General features: G+C 42.3%; 1 protein-coding gene across 1 annotated transcript in view; it reads right to left on the bottom strand.

Moving 5' to 3' along the window:
* The window catches only part of MACO1 (macoilin 1), a 78,725-nt gene that overhangs the window by 40,741 nt on the left and 21,337 nt on the right, over positions 1 to 16,647 (bottom strand). Inside the window, exons 2-6 of the mRNA XM_077337647.1 lie at positions 12,480 to 12,621; positions 11,972 to 12,098; positions 9,506 to 9,629; positions 5,818 to 5,996; positions 1,958 to 2,456 (exon numbers count right to left, since the gene is read on the bottom strand). Coding sequence (XP_077193762.1) covers positions 1,958 to 2,456; positions 5,818 to 5,996; positions 9,506 to 9,629; positions 11,972 to 12,098; positions 12,480 to 12,621 — 1,071 coding nt within the window. The remainder of the gene's footprint in view (positions 1 to 1,957; positions 2,457 to 5,817; positions 5,997 to 9,505; positions 9,630 to 11,971; positions 12,099 to 12,479; positions 12,622 to 16,647) is intronic.

Below are 16,647 nucleotides of genomic sequence, written 5' to 3'. Positions count from 1 at the left end.
CGGTACCGGGCCGCAGCTCCTCCTTGTCCTCCTCCTCGGCTACTGCCTCGGGGGCTGCCCTGCCACTCTGCCACCAGCTCACTTTTGGTGCTCACCGGTGGCCGCCATGGCTGGGGCTCCCCCTCGGTGTGGCACTGCGCAGATGCTGCTGGCAGCGCCCCCCAACGGGCAGCAGGAAGTCAGGGGCGCTGGCGGGAAAGCAAGTGGAGCAGAGGCTCAGGCGGCGGTGGTGACATCCCTTGGCAGAAGACTACCCCCCCCCCCGGGTCTCAGTAAAATTGTCAAGCGATGACCAGTCCCCGGTGATAAAAAGGTTGGGGACCACTGTGATAGTGGACATGGACACTTTTCTTTCCACAGAGAACTTCCTAAAGAACACCAAGAGAGCCTCCGAACCCTGAAGAACTTAGTCCTCTCAAGATAAAAGCTTAAGGCTTGCCATACATCCAGAATGTGCCACTCCTGTTCTTGGGGAACCTTGAGATCCAGATAAAAAGGGAGAATGAGTTCCTCCCTCCTGTGAAAAAGGCAATTCACCTTGAGAATGAAAGCTGAGTCTGGGCACAAAATAGCCCTGTCCCTGTGGAAAACACACAGCTCCCTATTGGCTGGTAATATGTTAATCTCAGACACCCTTTTTGCTGATGTGACGGCCACTTAGAAGATGGTTTTGAAAGTCAATTCCTTTAAGAAGCACATGGCCGTGGGCTCGAGGGGCACTCTGTATAGTGCCTTAAATACTAAATTAAGACTCCAAGTGGGAAAGGCCTTCTTTTTGTTCTTGTCCTCTACCATCCCCTCCCTAAAAGAGCTGCTTGCCTTTAAAAGCTCTGAAGGTTTCATGCTGGGCTCCAGGCTGGAGTTTTAGTCGTGGCAGGTTGCCCCACCTCTTCCTGCACCCACATGGGGGAGAATTTGGCCTGGTGCACCTCATCCACTCCCTACCTGTGCTCCTGATAAGGGGGTGGGGCAGTGAAGTTCCCAGTGCATAAACGGTCCTAGAGGAGGAGCTTTTTAATGCTGATTTTATGAACTTAGGCAGATTGTGAGTGGGTGGGCTGGTAGTTGTGAGTTCCTGCATTGTGCAGGGGGTTTGACTAGATGACCCTGGCGATCCCCTTCCAACTCTACGATTCTATGATCCCAGCCATGAGACTGTCCTGCTGGAGGACCACTGGGGAGCTCTAGTAGCAACCAGTTAATCTCAGATGCCCAGGCCGAAACTTTGCAGTTATTCTAACTGTATTCTCAATCACCATTCCTCTTGGTGAGGATTCATTTACAGTTCATGCTATCAAACGTACAAATATTTGCTGCATTCATATTATATTTCCAGCAACTAATTAACACACAAAAATGTCAGCCAAAGCTTTTAATTTCAGGTGCTTAGCAGGCAGGATGTTTCAAACGTTCTGAAAATGTGATGCTCATGGGTCCTTCTCACTTGTGCATCATTTTATCAGTCACTCTTCACTTCCCACATAGTACACATGGAGAGTGATATTCAAACATTAAGTCTCTTTATTCAAGAAATATGACTTGAAGCATATTATTTCCATTCACAGTCACTCACGTATATGCCAACGTATCCGTCCATTCATCCCCAAGTTAATAATTCCTTCCTATGAGGTTAGTCAGAAACTGCAACTGTAATTCTGTCCTAGCTTAAGCATGCTGTAATTATGAGACATAGCAAGGAGTAGAACTCACAGAATTAGGCACTTCAAACAAGTTCCACAGCAATCTGTTAATTCCTTTCAATACTGATCCCATAACAAGATCACAGGACTGGAATGGCACCATGTCACTCAACCCACACCGTACACTGACTCCAGCCCAGTGCCTGCCTCTCCTAAGCCCCACCGCCTGCGCTTAAAAAGGAGTTTTAATAGGAAACACAAACAAAAGCAAGGCAAAGAAGTGAGAGGAAATTAGGTCACTAACATATCAAACTTACCTTACCAGTGCATCTGGTTTGCTTAGCTGGTTATTGGGAATACAGTTTTCCATTAAGTCTTTGTGTGCACTTGGGCTCTTGCTAGTGCACTTCTGTTTCTTTTCATTCTTAGCAGATGAGGAAGGGATGCTCCCATTGGTTGCACTGTGGCTGCGGGGCGAGGAGTTCACAACACCGCTGGCATTTTTGTAGTTTTTGGATGCGGCAGTGCATGAGTCCTCTTTTAAGAGGTTTTCTGTACTTCCCACAAGATCATTATTTAATCTTTTGCTATTGATATGGTTCTCCATGTATTCGATTTCCTGTATTTTAGAGTCTACAGGTTGCAAAATATTGTTATTTATTCCAAGGTTATGTTTTTTGGCATCTTTGTCCTTCTCTTTCCCCTTTTCCCTGTATTCCAGTTCTGGTAATGTTGTAGATAATTTTTTATTGGCTGGAATACCCCCATTGTGCTGCAAAAGTATTGAGGAATCCATATCAGACAGTCCTTTGGCGGCTGGAAAGAAGGCAAAAGGAAAAAAAGCCACTATTAATGTTTTGAAAGATACAAACCATAGTGATCTTGCCCTCTTTATGAAATCTGTACTTGTTTGAAAGGGGAAAACATGGGAGTCAGACCCAATGGATCTGAGGAGGGAGAAGAAGGGCTTCTTTGTTCCAGTGGAAGATCCTCACAGAGTGGGAACCAGCTATGCTTTGCTCCCTGGTATACAGCGTATAGATCTCAAATCAAATAGAACTGTTTCAGTAACTGAACATACGTCTGATGAGACAACTCTTGAAAAACAGTTCTGAGCAACTTGACAGCTTGCTTTCTGGCTCCAGCAACACAATTAGTTCAATAAATATCTACACTTGGGACCCCTTCTGTAAAGCTTTAAAAGAATTCAGAATGCTCAATTAACATGTTTCCTATGAGAGAAAAAGTGACAATGTTTTTATGTTTTCTTTTTGCAGAAAATAATTTAGTCAACAGATCCAAATGGCTCCAAAAGTCTAGTAGACACACAACACTTACGTCTAGGTCCCCATTTATTCAAGAAACATCTATCTATATTGTTTTGATTGCAGAACCCAAGAAATGCCTTTCGAACTAATTCCAGTAAGGTTAATTTTCAGAGTTCAAGAGTAAAGTACTTAGAAAAATACAAGTACCAGAATTAGGAAGCAATTGCACAACCACTGCAGTGCACACCACAGTATAGCCGACAGCCCAATATAGTCACATGAAAATGTTAAGGAGCAATCTGTCAGGTCTACTCAGGGGCTTACTCTCCTGGAAGGTGTTCTCAGAACTGCAGGGTTAGACACCTTTAAACTTCTATGTCAGGTTACGTTTAACAGTGAACAATGATGTTTAAAAACCAATGTTGCCACTAAAGATTAGTTAGACAGCTGCCTGCTTTACACAATTAAAAATCTTTTGGTTTCACTTCTTTCATTTTGCCTCCAGCATTCATGGTATGAAGTATTAACAATTGTTACAACTGTTAGTGGCCTCAATCCTCTAAGAGTTACTTGTGACTAAATCCCATAGTTTACAACAAGGCACAGTTGATCCTACCCAGCAGATTTCAATACAAACTACTTTATCCTATGATTAGAACTGGTGCCTTATAACCACACTTGACATTTGCAGGGCTGAGATCTTTGTTTAAAAGGACAGATTGCTGAAAGCAGTTAATATGAAATATATACCAAGAATCTTATCAAAATAGCCAGGCTGTTAATTTAAAGAAGTTTTTTTTGTAGCCTGCCTTTTACTACCTGAAGGAGTTTCAAAGCAACTTACAATCACCTCCTCCTCCCCGCCCCACCATAGATGCCCTGTGAAGCTGAGAGAGCTCTGAGAGAACTGTGAATGACCGAAGGTCACTCAGCCGCCTGCATGTGGAGAAGTGGGGAATCAAAGCCGGTTTGCAAGATTAGAGGACACCACTTACTGGGCTTGTGCTCTCCCACAGCATTAAGCAAACTTTGAAACGCTCCCCCAACTTTTGGCTGTTCCTTTGGTAGAAAAGCAACTTAAGATGGAGGCAGGCACAAACCCTGCAGAGCTTTCTTCTCAATTTAGTAATACTAGATAGTGTTGTAGTGTACATGATGTGTACACCTCCCACTGATCAAACATTCTACTTAACGCTGGGGCAAATGACAGTTACTCAGAGCATTAATAAAACAATAAGACATAATTCAGAAATTTCATCATCACCATATTATCCCATCGTTTATGATGAGGAACTGAGAATTCTAGACTTTATTAAATTCTTCTAATTGCATATGTTAATGAAATACTGAGCATGATACTCTCCCCATGCAAAATAGGAGCTGGTCTCCTTTTCACTCTCATGAAAGCTATGTCTCTTCTGCTCCCCATGTTGAGTGCACAGATACAAGTGTAAAGTTGAGAATCATGGCCAAGGCAAAAGAAAAGAAGTAACAATGCTTTGCAAACCACCTTTATCAAACTATGGTTACAGTCTCCAGTTTACAAAAGCAGTTACGTACCAGTAATTAGCATTCTTCAGGTAATAATTAATAAAAAAAATCTGTGCCTTTAATTTATGAAATTAAAAAAAAATCTGTCTAAACATCAGGAAGAAGTTTGTGATAGTTAGAGCAGTTTCTCAGTGGAACAGGCTTCCTCAGGAGGTGGTGGGTTCTCCGTCTTTGGAAATTTTTAAACAGAGGCTAAATAGCCATCTGACGGAGAGGCTGATTCTGTAAAGGCTTAAGGGGGTGGCAGGTTACAGAGGATGAGTGATAGGGTTGTGAGTGTCCTGCATAGTGCAGGGGGTTGGACTAGATGACCAATGAGGTCCCTTCCAACTCTATTATTCTATTATCTTATAAGAAGATGGGAGCTCTTAGAAAAATCTCAGATAAAATGTTGCTATCATGGCAAGATAGAGAAAAGAGAATGGTATCTTGAAGTATGCTCAGAAGCAGTTATTCTAAAAAGGAAGAGGACAGGAGTGCCAAGTAGTCAACTTCTGAACTCTTAAGTGTTTCTGAAGAAGTCCTACAAAAGTAGAGAACACAATTATGTGACTAGGAAAGGGTACAAGCCAGCATTTGGAATGAACCTGGGTATGTTTTGAACACCCAAACTGATGTTCAGTGAAGGCACCTTTCCTGAACATTTAGCGGATTTTTGTCTGGTTTGGCTGTTTAGGCCTTTAATCCAAACAGCTGAGAAACATGGGACACAGCAGACCTGTAGAATTAAAATGGCTGCAAGCCATTTCACTGGTTGTTTTCCTGTACTTTGAAGTGTGGAGAGTGAAACAAATCACCAAAATAGCTGGCATCCTAACAGCTAACAGGTCCATCTGCCCTGCTGTTAGGCTAATGCAGCTGCAAGTCATTTCACCAGTGGGTTTCACTTATCCCAGCTTGGATCCACCCATCAGCTTATTAGGTTTAAATGGCTGTGAGTCATTAAACCTGTGCTTGAAAACGGAGGGGGGAAGCAAAATGGGTGAGTTAAATGGCTACCAGACATACAACCCTCCCTTTGTGAACCTGTTCCCTTCTCTTGGCCACAGAGAATCAAAGCTGGGAGAAATGGGGAACCAAACTCACCGGTTCAGGGCCTTTGGGGTCAGTTTGGTGTTTGTGCCCATCCCTATATGGGACTGCACAGAGACCATGAAGAAGCAGTTGGCAAGTATTGTGGTCTGCCAGTGCTCATGTAAAAGCAATCAGGGTTAGCACTGCAAAGACAAGAAGCTAAAGAAACTGATTCAGAAAGGAAGCACATATCCACAAGGCTGACTCCAAATTAAAAAGCCACAGTTTGCAGGGAGCTACTAGCATTAATTCTGAGCCATGACTGCAGGAAACCAGCCACTTACCTTCCTCTGCTTCTTTCTCTTGTCTTTGTAGCATCTGCTGTTCTGGTGGCAAAGCTTGCTGAAGAAGCTGCATGTAAAATTCGTTCTCTTTCTGCACCTCCTTTTGTTTTCTTAATCGCATTTTATAGCTGACGTAACTTTTGAAGCCAAAGCCCAGAGTTACCACAGGATAGCCAATACTGGGTGTAGGGTGTAAGACAAAAAGACAACTGTTAATGGAGACAAAAGCACATTGGTGAACTACTGAGATATTCAGGATATAACAAATAATATCAGGATTACAATCCATGTCAGTAGCTCTGATGCTAACAGAAAAGAGTGGTAAATAGCAAATGAAGTCCCGGAATAAGGTAATGATTATCAACACCACAGGATATCAAGGGAAATGACAATGTAATTATCTCACATCAATGACCACCTAATCTTACTGGTTACGGGAAGATGTTCACAACTGAGTGTTAGGACGCAATAATACTTAATGTCAAGCAAAAGGCAAATGAGATACAAGCAGGCAGTATAAGCTGAACAAGTCGAAATGAGTTAGCAACTTAAGAGATTCATTATTTAGTCCAGCCTCTCTCAACTTTTTTTTACCATTGAGAACCCCCTGAAACCTTCTTTGGGTTTCAAGAAACCCCCAAAATGGTGTGATGTGCAGCATATGGTTGGGAAGCATAGCTGTGTACATGCCCACCTGGGGCCCCTCCTGTTCTCACCCCCACCAGGCCCATCATTGGTCATGGGGGGGAGGTTCCGACCTGACCATATATGGTCATATCACCCAATAAATATTTAACAAACGTAAACAAATATATTTAAATTAACTCCCACCCATTCAAGAATCCCATCCAAGGCTGTTAAGAAACCCAAAAGTTTCACGAAACCCTGGTTGAGAAAGCCTGTCCTAGTCAGAGTGCTCCATCCTCCAAATTTTTGGCCAACTAAAGTTTCACCCTGAGAATCTTCATAAGCAGGAGTAGTCAACCTGTGGTCCTCCAGATGCCCATGGACTACAATTCCCATGAGCCCCTGCCAGCAAATGCTATAAAAATCCATCTTGAAGAATAGTAATTACTAGTAAGCAGTTGTTCTCCCTCCCTCCCTTGTAAACCACAGATATGAAATGATTATGTAAGGTCTATATTGGTCAACCCTTGAGGACAACCCAGATGTTACGGCTGATTCAGGATAGGATGGATCTTGCCTATTTTAAAACAGTTTTGTAGACTGCTACAATTTCCAAGCTCAGCTCAAAGGGCAAGTTATGACTCTAAAAGCTCTTAACAGCCAGAGACCCTCATATCTAAAGATTCATCTCTGGGTATTCTCTCACTAAATGTGGCCCGCCAGGCATCAATGAAGGCCCACACCTTCTCTGTACTGTTCCCACTGTATGGAATGGGCTCCACTGAGGAGGTGAGATGGGCAAGATAAGGCTATTCTATTTACCAAAGTTTTTAATGGAATATATATTAGCGACATTATATTAGACATAAAAACATGGGAACTGGGGGGCTTCATTGTTACAAGCTATACCAAGCCACGAAGAAAAGTAGGATATGTTTTAACAAATAATTCAGAAGACATCTTTGCACAATCTGTCCCCATCCTATATACTTAAAAGCTGCAGTCAAGACAGGAGGGTCGCGCATGTTTCCAGTTTTCCAAATGATGAGGTTTGTGCTCCTGTGCTCACTTCTCCCTTTGCAGTCTCTGAGTTGCTCAGTTACTTCCTGGTTTAGGCAACTCATTGTTTGAAGTCACATCCCAAAAGGATAATTATGGCTTGAATCTCACTTAGAATTTCCAGGAGAGGTTGTGTGCATGGAGCAGGTAAGATTTGTGCAAGGTCTCCCCTCTCATGGCAGTCAAAAATGCCCCCTGAAATGCTGCTCCTTGGGGGAGGGGGATCACATGGAAGAAGGGGGGAAGCGGCAAAGAAAACAAAACACCTTGGGAATTCTAGGTGGGATCCATGCTTATGGCTTGCACTTTCTCATGGCAAGCCTACTCTGGCTACCAGCAGCAAGAGCAAACCACAGTTTTTAAGTGTAGATGCAGTGGAGAACTACTGGTTGCTTGAAAGCCTGGAGTAAGCAGTGGATACGACAATATAAGGAGAGAAAGAAAGGCATAAGACATATTCATGGAAAACTCCACTTGCCAGACTTGTTAGAGGACTGGAAATGTTATATATGAATTGCCATGCAGTTTGTGCAAAGGAGGGCAATGTCCCTTTCCTCCAGGATGTCAGAATATTATGCTATTTTTATGAAAAGGATATCCCCCACACATGGAAGTTATGGGGCTGGATGCTCATGAGCTTCAGTTATTCCAGGATGCTGAATACAGTTTGACCTGAGTTATAAGAGAAAGTGCTCTTGTAGAACAGCTCTCAGTTCTGAAGCCTCGGGGAGAAAGAAGCTGCCTAAAAAAACAGCCACATTTTCGACATGTATCATTTTCTCCACCTTCATAATTGCGGAATACTTATGTCATATTAAAGAAACACATCAATTCTCTGTCATGGACAATATTAGTGACCCTAATTAATTATAGTTCAACAGCCCACTAATTCTATTAAAGTGATAGTCTTGGACACACTTCTGCCAGTTGAACCTTGTTGACTCCAGGGGTGCTCCGCTGGCAATAAATATGCCTGCAATCATGAACTTCAACAAATTAAATCAGCAACTGTTTTAAATTTGCAACTGTAAAGGGAGCAAAGCACTAAGAACAGTAAAAACAATTAATGAAATGATGCATTAACAAAAGGACTTTAAGGTTCTAGTAATTCCCTATAATATGAGCCTCTTGTGGCGCAGAGTGGTAAGGCAGCAGACATGCAGTCTGAAAGCTCTGCCCATGAGGCTGGGAGTTCGATCCCAGCAGCCGGCTCAGGGTCGATTCAGCCTTCCATCCTTCCGAGGTCGGTATAATGAGTACCCAGCTTGCATGCTGGGGGGTAAATGGTAATGACTGGGGAAGGCACTGGCAAACCACCCCGTATTGAGTCTGCCATGAAAACACTAGAGGGCGTCACCCCAAGGGTCAGACATGACCCGGTGCTTGCACAGGGGATACCTTTACCTTAATTCCCTATAATACTATTCAAACTATCCATATAACTGACTACCATCAAAAACCTCACTAATCAGGACGACTAAGGCAATATCGATATTATCAAAGTACACATAGCAAAGGTAGTGTGATTTTCTTCTCACTTTTTGCTGTTGTTGGGCAGCTGCAATCCAAAGAATGTATGTACAGAAAGAGCTTCTGAAGGATCAGCCTGAGTATTTACCTTTAGTCCCTGCACACTGCTGAGACCATCCCCCACCCATTGGACAATGTGATAACCATTAGACTGGTTATTCTCACAAAAGGTGTTACACCAAAACAGATGCTGCTGGAGAGAAGAGACAGCCAAGGCCATACAAGGTCTCCTTCTGTAGTGAAAAGTTTTAAATGTGTGAAGATTTCTGAGCCTCCCATCCATTTCCGAGTTACAGCTGGCCCTCACTGTCATCTTAGTTGTACAAATCAGTCCCAAGTCCCTTGAAAAATTAAGGTCCCACAAACACCATTGCTGCATATCTATAGCATATGAAGGCTGCAATGCCATTTACTTTGTAATGGGAATTAGGTCGTTAATTATGAAAAAATAATTTGTTTGTGGAACACTTACCAGTGTGCAGCAAAAGGTCGACAAAGGTCTACATGAAAGTTTTTGAGATCTTTAAATCTAATTGCTGCTTCAATATAAACAAATAGTATCCACAGCGATACTGTTGGTAAACACACTCCCCTCTCTGTAGGGGACAGACAAAAAGACAAGCATTAACAACATTTAAAAAGAAACCAGAATTCCTAAGTCAATGCTTTGAGAAATTAAGAAAAGTTATGACACATCTAGAACCCAGCTATACTTAAATTCCATTTTCAAAATGTGTGTTTGGTCCTGCAATACGTTCAACTGGTTCTGCATTGTGTTTAAGAGACAGCGGTTCACTTACTTAAAGTTATTATATCCCAACAGTTGACACCTAACAGGTCCTGAAGGAAGATTAGCCATATAATAAAACAAATTTAATAATAAAACAAAATAAAATTCAAAAACAAAACCACATCAAAACTAAAGTTACGGTAACCAAACCCAGACCCGTGCTGAAACCAATGAACCACATCTCATTTCTTGAATGACATCAGTGAAAAGGCCTTTGGTGCCTTTATTGTGTTACGAAAGCACAGACACTGGGGGGAGGGGACCACACTGCAGGGCCAATAACCATAAATAGGGTTGTGTGTGGCGGCGTCCGAATCAGCCATTCCAGGCCGACGCAGCCAGTGCCGCGTCGTGGGGGGGAGGGGAGCCTTTTCTTTCTTTTTAAAAAAATTATTTAAGGGGCTTGAGGCATAATATATTCTCTGTCTAAATGGAAACTCAGTTTTCTGGTGACCTCTCCTCCAAGCTCCAGCTCAGCGGCACTTGCACCCCCCCCCCTTGGCCTCAGCCATGCATTTCAAAGGCTCATTCTGCCCCAGGGCTCTTACATCTTGCAATGCACGGGGGACGGGGGGGGGGGGGGGGGCGATAAGCGCAAGGTTGCTTTAAACTGGTGCGGTGGGCGCTTGGTTTCCTGGCAGCCCACCACAAACTGGGGGAGGGGTGGTGTGATTGAGAAGCACTAAGGAGGGCTACAGTTAGGTGGGGGAGCCCACCCAGATGCAGATGGCGAAAGCGACTGAAAGCTGCTCTAGTTCGAGGAAACTGTTTGTTGCAGATCACTTACTATGTCCAGGCCCAAATCGGAGATCGGTAAGAATGAATGTGGGAAAAACAATGCAATGCAGAATAGGCCCTAGTAACACTTGGCTGCACAAATCACATACTAAGGACAAGGACAGTGTTCCTTGCCATCTGAACATTTCCCAGTTGGAACAGAGGGATCATCTCATTGGCCCTTCCAATACTGTAAATAAATCCATTAAAAAGTCTGAGAAAACAGACTGATGTATAAGTCACTTGTGGCATATTTATGGCCAGAACGAACCAATATGTTTCCATTTTATGAAACTTCCCACTAAAGCCTTTTGGAGGATGTGCTTTTAAAATATAAAAATATATTTTGAATATATATATAAAAATATAAAAAATATATAAAAACCTCTACAGGCAAACAAACAAACAGGCAAAAAAATGAGTGCCTATTTAAAAACCATGTACACGAAACTGTACATGGTTCCTGTACCCAAACATTACAGTGTAACCTGAGAAGAAACCAGAGTGATGAGGCTTTCCATGCTGCTAACAATACATAGGTTATCCCTGTGAGAATGTGCTGGTTTTATCACCAAATGACTTCCATAATTAAAAAAAGAAAAATTGTGATGCTTTTTGTCATTTTTCTGGAGATCCTTTACATACCAGTAGTTTTCAAATGGTCTCCCTTGGAACTTTGTAAATTCCCAATAAGAAAAGTGGCCAATAAACGTCCATTTAAAAGACAACTTGTCCACCACTACCAGATTTGTCCCATAACATGCTTTTCTAAATTTTGCAGGGGCCACCTGCAAAGCCTAAGAAATCTGCCTAGCGTTCAACATAAACCAAATTCTCTGCAGGAAGTTCTGAGATAGACATGTCTATGTAGGCCAATCAAAACTTCAGACACAATTCACTTTTTTCTAAAGCAGTTGTGGAGGTTGAGTGGAAGAGATCAACCCTTTCCCCCCACGCACACCATTTCTGCTGCCTTTACTATGTGGATGTTTTCCAGTGGGAGAACAAGACAGTTTGCTAGTCTTTTCCTCCTACAGGGGGCTGCAGCAGCTCAGAGAAGCTTATTTGGGAAATGTCTGGGGAAGAGTCGAAAATATTCCCTGTCCAAAAACCCACTGCACCCTCAGTATTCACTGTTGACATTAAAGATATTTGGTTATCAGATCTTCATCTAATTATGTCCTCCTAGTCAAGGCATTGTGCTGATGTGTTCCAGCAAGTTAAGGATGTTTCAAGACAGATTTTATTTATTAGAATACAGGAAGATGCTGGTCTAAAACAAGACTTTTGCAAAAATAACCGCATACAGTTTACATGCTGCTCCAATATTTACATTTAGAAAATATAATGTTAACAAATTAGATGACCTACCTGTATGCCAGACATATTGTACCCAAACGTAAGTGCTGGCAGCGAAAAACAGCCACTGTATCGGTATGAAGAGTAGGCATATAATATTGGATGTGAATGCTACACAAACGAAAAATACTGAAAATGCCTATATATGAGAGAGAGAGAGAGAGAGAATGTTAACATTTTCACATTCCAAAAAGTTTAAATGATGCACTGCATAAAGTTTTATTTAAGCTTTTGCAAATGTTTTAAATTTCTAAAGGAACCTTATGAGATACAACACAGTAGCCAAACCTTATTTGTATTGTCAAAAGGAAGTGTTCTCTTTTAGAACGGTATAGATTGCCTACAGATTAAAACCTGTCATTCCACTCATGTTTTCACAAAGAGAGCCAATGAGTTCCAGGGGGTTAAACATTTGTTTCAGGGGTGCTTTATGCTGCTAATGGCCACAATGTTTACTGGTGTCTTGACATCTATAACAAGTAACATAAAGAGAAAAAAAGCAGTTTTCTGTTCTGCTTACCAGTCCCTGGTATCTGAAGGAATCATAAACACTCCTGATGAAAAGCCAGAATGGCCAGAGATATTCAAATCTGAATTCCAACACAAAATCAGCAAGCAGGACAAGGGCCCAGACTACCAGGAATTTCAGGTACAAAAAAGTGCTGAAAAGCAAGAGGAAAGAAAAGCAAAACATTAATGTACACAGCATATACACATCCACTTGATAAGTCACCTGCTATCTGAGACACAACCCCTAGAATTTCCAGTAAAGGTATATGGAACCTACTTCATACAAAGCATGGGCTCTACCACTTTTGGAAACACAAAAGCAGCCCAGCACCACACTTGTTCAGAATAAATATGTGAGGATAGCTCTATTCCTTGAAGTCAGGTGAATACTGAAAATGACATCAAAAAATAACTTGTGCGGTGACTTATACACAAAAAAGTGTCAACGTGTTATTACTTTCCTGTTGGAGAAAATGCATATCTGTGGAGTTTCCAAAGCACGATGTCTTCAATTTTTCCAGTATGTTTGTGCCATTACTTTTCTATAGAGAACTGAGTTCTTCTAGCACAGTGGTTCTCAACTGCTCCCATGCCACAACCTCAACCATGGTGTGGCTGCCGCGGCAGCATGCGCACGTATGCAGGTAGCATGTTTGTGTGAGCGTGCGCATTGAAATAAATTTGCTGCCACCGCTGCTCCCCGCTACCGCCACTGCCACTGCCACTGCCCGCCCCTGGTCACTGCTGCCCCGGAAGCCACCGCTGCCGCCTGCCTCCAGCCTCCCCCCGGCGGCAACCAACCAGGGGACCCCGACAAAGGGGCCAGGCGACCCCAAATGGGATCGTGACCCCTAGATTGAGAACCACTGCTCTAGCAGCTCTTACCTCATGTAGGAAGAAGTGTTTCTTATATGCTGCTATTCTCTACCAGAAGCAGTGGCTTACAATCGCCTTCCCTTCCCTCTCCCCACAACAGACACCCTGTGAGGTGGGTGAGGCTGAAAGAGCCCTAATATTACCGCTCAGTCAGAGCAGCTTTATCAGTGCTGTGGCGAGCCCAAGGTCACCCCCCCCCCCGCATGTGGGGGAATGTGGAATCAAACCAACCCCACTAGATTAGAAGTTGGCGCTCCTAACCACTACACCAAGCTGGCTACCATTGCTACCATTACAGAATTTGATTCTGGTATCTGTTTGCAACGCTCACATAATGCACAAAGAAAGATTACAGAAGTTCAGTGCTTTTCATCACTATACAAATGTGATAAGAAATACACAAGAAGGCTACGAAAGAGTCTTGTACATGAATTCTGAATCCGTACAAAACTCTGTCCTCAGAAAGCACAAAAATCAAGTTAATGCAACTTGTGCAGCTGAACTACAATCTAGCATCTGAGTGATGAAAAGTATAACATTTGCTTGATTTTATTAAAATCCAGTAAGAATCCAGGTGAAAGAAATGTCTTCAGAAAACAGCCAAGTGATTTGTTCCTATTAGAAGCTACATTTAGTTCGCTTGCGAGACCAGCTCACACAAATGTCAAGTGTATTCACTGGGCATACTTTTTATTAGCAATTTTTTATTAAACACACAGCTATTTCACCGACATCAAAAACTGCCAGGTATTTATGAGAATAATTGAAACAGTTCTCTGTGAAATTACAAAGTTAAACAGCCCAAACACCATCCTGTGTGACAGCTCTACTGATTCCAGCTGCACATCTGGTCGGGGACCAACTCAGAAGATACCTCCTTCCCCCCTTCTACCACATTCAGAGGTTTCACTCATCATTCTTGATATGCAGGAGTCTATGTTGTTACCAAGTTCGGGGCTGTTTTATTTTTATGTTTCCCTTTCTTATACAGTCCCGTCCCCCCACAGTCTCTTATGTGATCAATTTTGCACCATAAGCCCTTTCAGAGATATAGATCCAAATTAACGATAAACTCAGCCATTCTGACACCCCTCAACACACAGGAGGAAGAAAGATATAGAGGCAAATAAAACACATTTGCAGTCAGTCAACATCATAAGTGGTAAGGAATTATACAAGAAGAGATCTTTGTGCTAGTGATGAAGTATGTAGATAAACAGAGTCTGTAAAGGATGACAGATACACAGGTGTAGACTGTTTTCTGCAATCCATTTCAAAATCTCAATAAATGGGTGGATGAATTTACAACAGTGAAGTTTGTAATCTCCATGCTTTTCAAATAAGCAAGTTGGAATGCAAAGCAACATCAGAGGGGTACATCTATAAGTGAGCTTATTAATGCAAAAACCATAAAACCATTATTAAGGACTGTAAATAGCTTTTGTCTTAAAAATTCTCTAACTGCCGCTGGTGCTGTTTTTAAAAATACAACACTTTACAGACATTAAAAGTAAAGGTATCCCCCTGTGCAAGCACCGAGTCATGTCTGACCCTTGAGGTGACGCCCTCCAGCGTTTTCATGGCAGACTAAATACGGGGTGGTTTGCCAGTGCCTTCCCCAGTCATTACCGTTTACCCCCCAGCAAGCTGGGTACTCATTTTACCAACCTCGGAAGGATGGAAGGCTGAGTCAACCTTGAGCCGGCTGCTGGGATCAAACTCCCAGCCTCATGGGCAGAGCTTCAGACTGCATGTTGGCTGCCTTACCACCCTGCGCCACAAGAGGCTCAATACAGATATTATGACAAGACAATAAATGCTGGAATATCTAAATACAAGGTAAAATGTTGAATACATTTAAAATTGAGAATCATAAAATCATAACTAAACAGTAACCTATATAAAATGTATAAACACATGGCTGTTATTTTTAAAAAGGCACAAAGCTTTATTTTCTTATAAGGCCCAAATATGGAGGAGAGCGCAGTCAATGCATTCAACATTTTTACCTGGTATTCTGACATTCTAGCATTCATTGTACTGGTCAAAATGATTGTACATAGTGTTGTTGTTTACAAATAGTAATATGATAGTTAAGAGCCGGCTGCCTTGGATACCAAAATTTTATTCTTAAATCGGAGCAGCCTTCCAGTAGTATTTCACTACCAATGCACAAGAAAAAGCACTTTCCCCGTTAGACAAGACGCCACACTCATTTGTTAATTGCTGACAGTTTCTGGAAGTTATTTCAGTGAAACAGTACAAACATCACACAACACAGGTTGTTAAAGCAACAGAATAAAATCAAGAGAGTTTCTGAAACGGTTATCAGACACCCAACAATCCTTATCTCAAGCACTGAAAACCCCTCACACAGAAAGCATGTAAAATGCTGTTTTGCTTTTCAACAACTCTCTCCCTTTCCAATACAAAGGCAAAAAAGCCATTCATTGTAAAGGTAAAGGTAAAGGTATCCCCTGTGCAAGCACCGAGTCATGTCTGACCCTTGGGGTGACGCCCTCCAGCGTTTTCATGGCAGACTCAATATGGGGTGGTTTGCCAGTGCCTTCCCCAGTCATTACCGTTTACCCCCCAGCAAGCTGGGTACTCATTTTACCGACCTCGGAAGGATGGAAGGCTGAGTCAACCTTGAGCCGGCTGCTGGGATTGAACTCCCAGCCTCATGGGCAAAGCTTACAGACAGCTGCCTTACCACTCTGCGCCACAAGAGGCTCATTGTAGGCACTCAAAATAGAATGTTTACATACACAAATGGAAATAACTTTATTTGGACCGTTCAGGTGGCTTATACAATCTTGTAATGAGATTTTCTTCCACAAAGGTAGCATAATTTTAGGCCTCAGATACCATTTGTGTGCTTGGATGCAAAATCTCCTTTCATTTGAATATTCTAAAAAGTTATACACTACACTCTTGGTATGGCAGTTCTGAAGTGGCTTCTAACTCACAATAATCCAAACAGAGTCAGCTAAAGCTCTCAGTGTAAAGGCTGAGAGCTTTAACATTTATAAAACCAACTACATAAAAAACAAAATCAGCAGCAGTAAGACCACTTGTAACACAACAGAACAGCAACATCAGCATTAATGAGTAAAAAGCATCAACAAAATCAAAAGGAAGCCATCTGGCACCTAAAGCTCAATCATTTTTATTGCTATAGGAAGGTAATTCTATACTCGAGGCTCCCGCAACAGAACAGTGCCATGTTTGCTAGCCGTTTGGTTTACTTCTGAAGTTGGCAGGTCCCTGCATTTTGAGAGCAGGCAGTTTCTCAAATAACT

Source organism: Paroedura picta, chromosome 5 (genome assembly GCF_049243985.1).
Source record: "Paroedura picta isolate Pp20150507F chromosome 5, Ppicta_v3.0, whole genome shotgun sequence".
Taxonomy (NCBI): Eukaryota; Metazoa; Chordata; class Lepidosauria; order Squamata; family Gekkonidae; genus Paroedura; species Paroedura picta.
The sequence above is the reverse complement of the archived record's forward strand: the minus strand, read 5'-3'. Positions and strand labels throughout refer to the sequence as shown.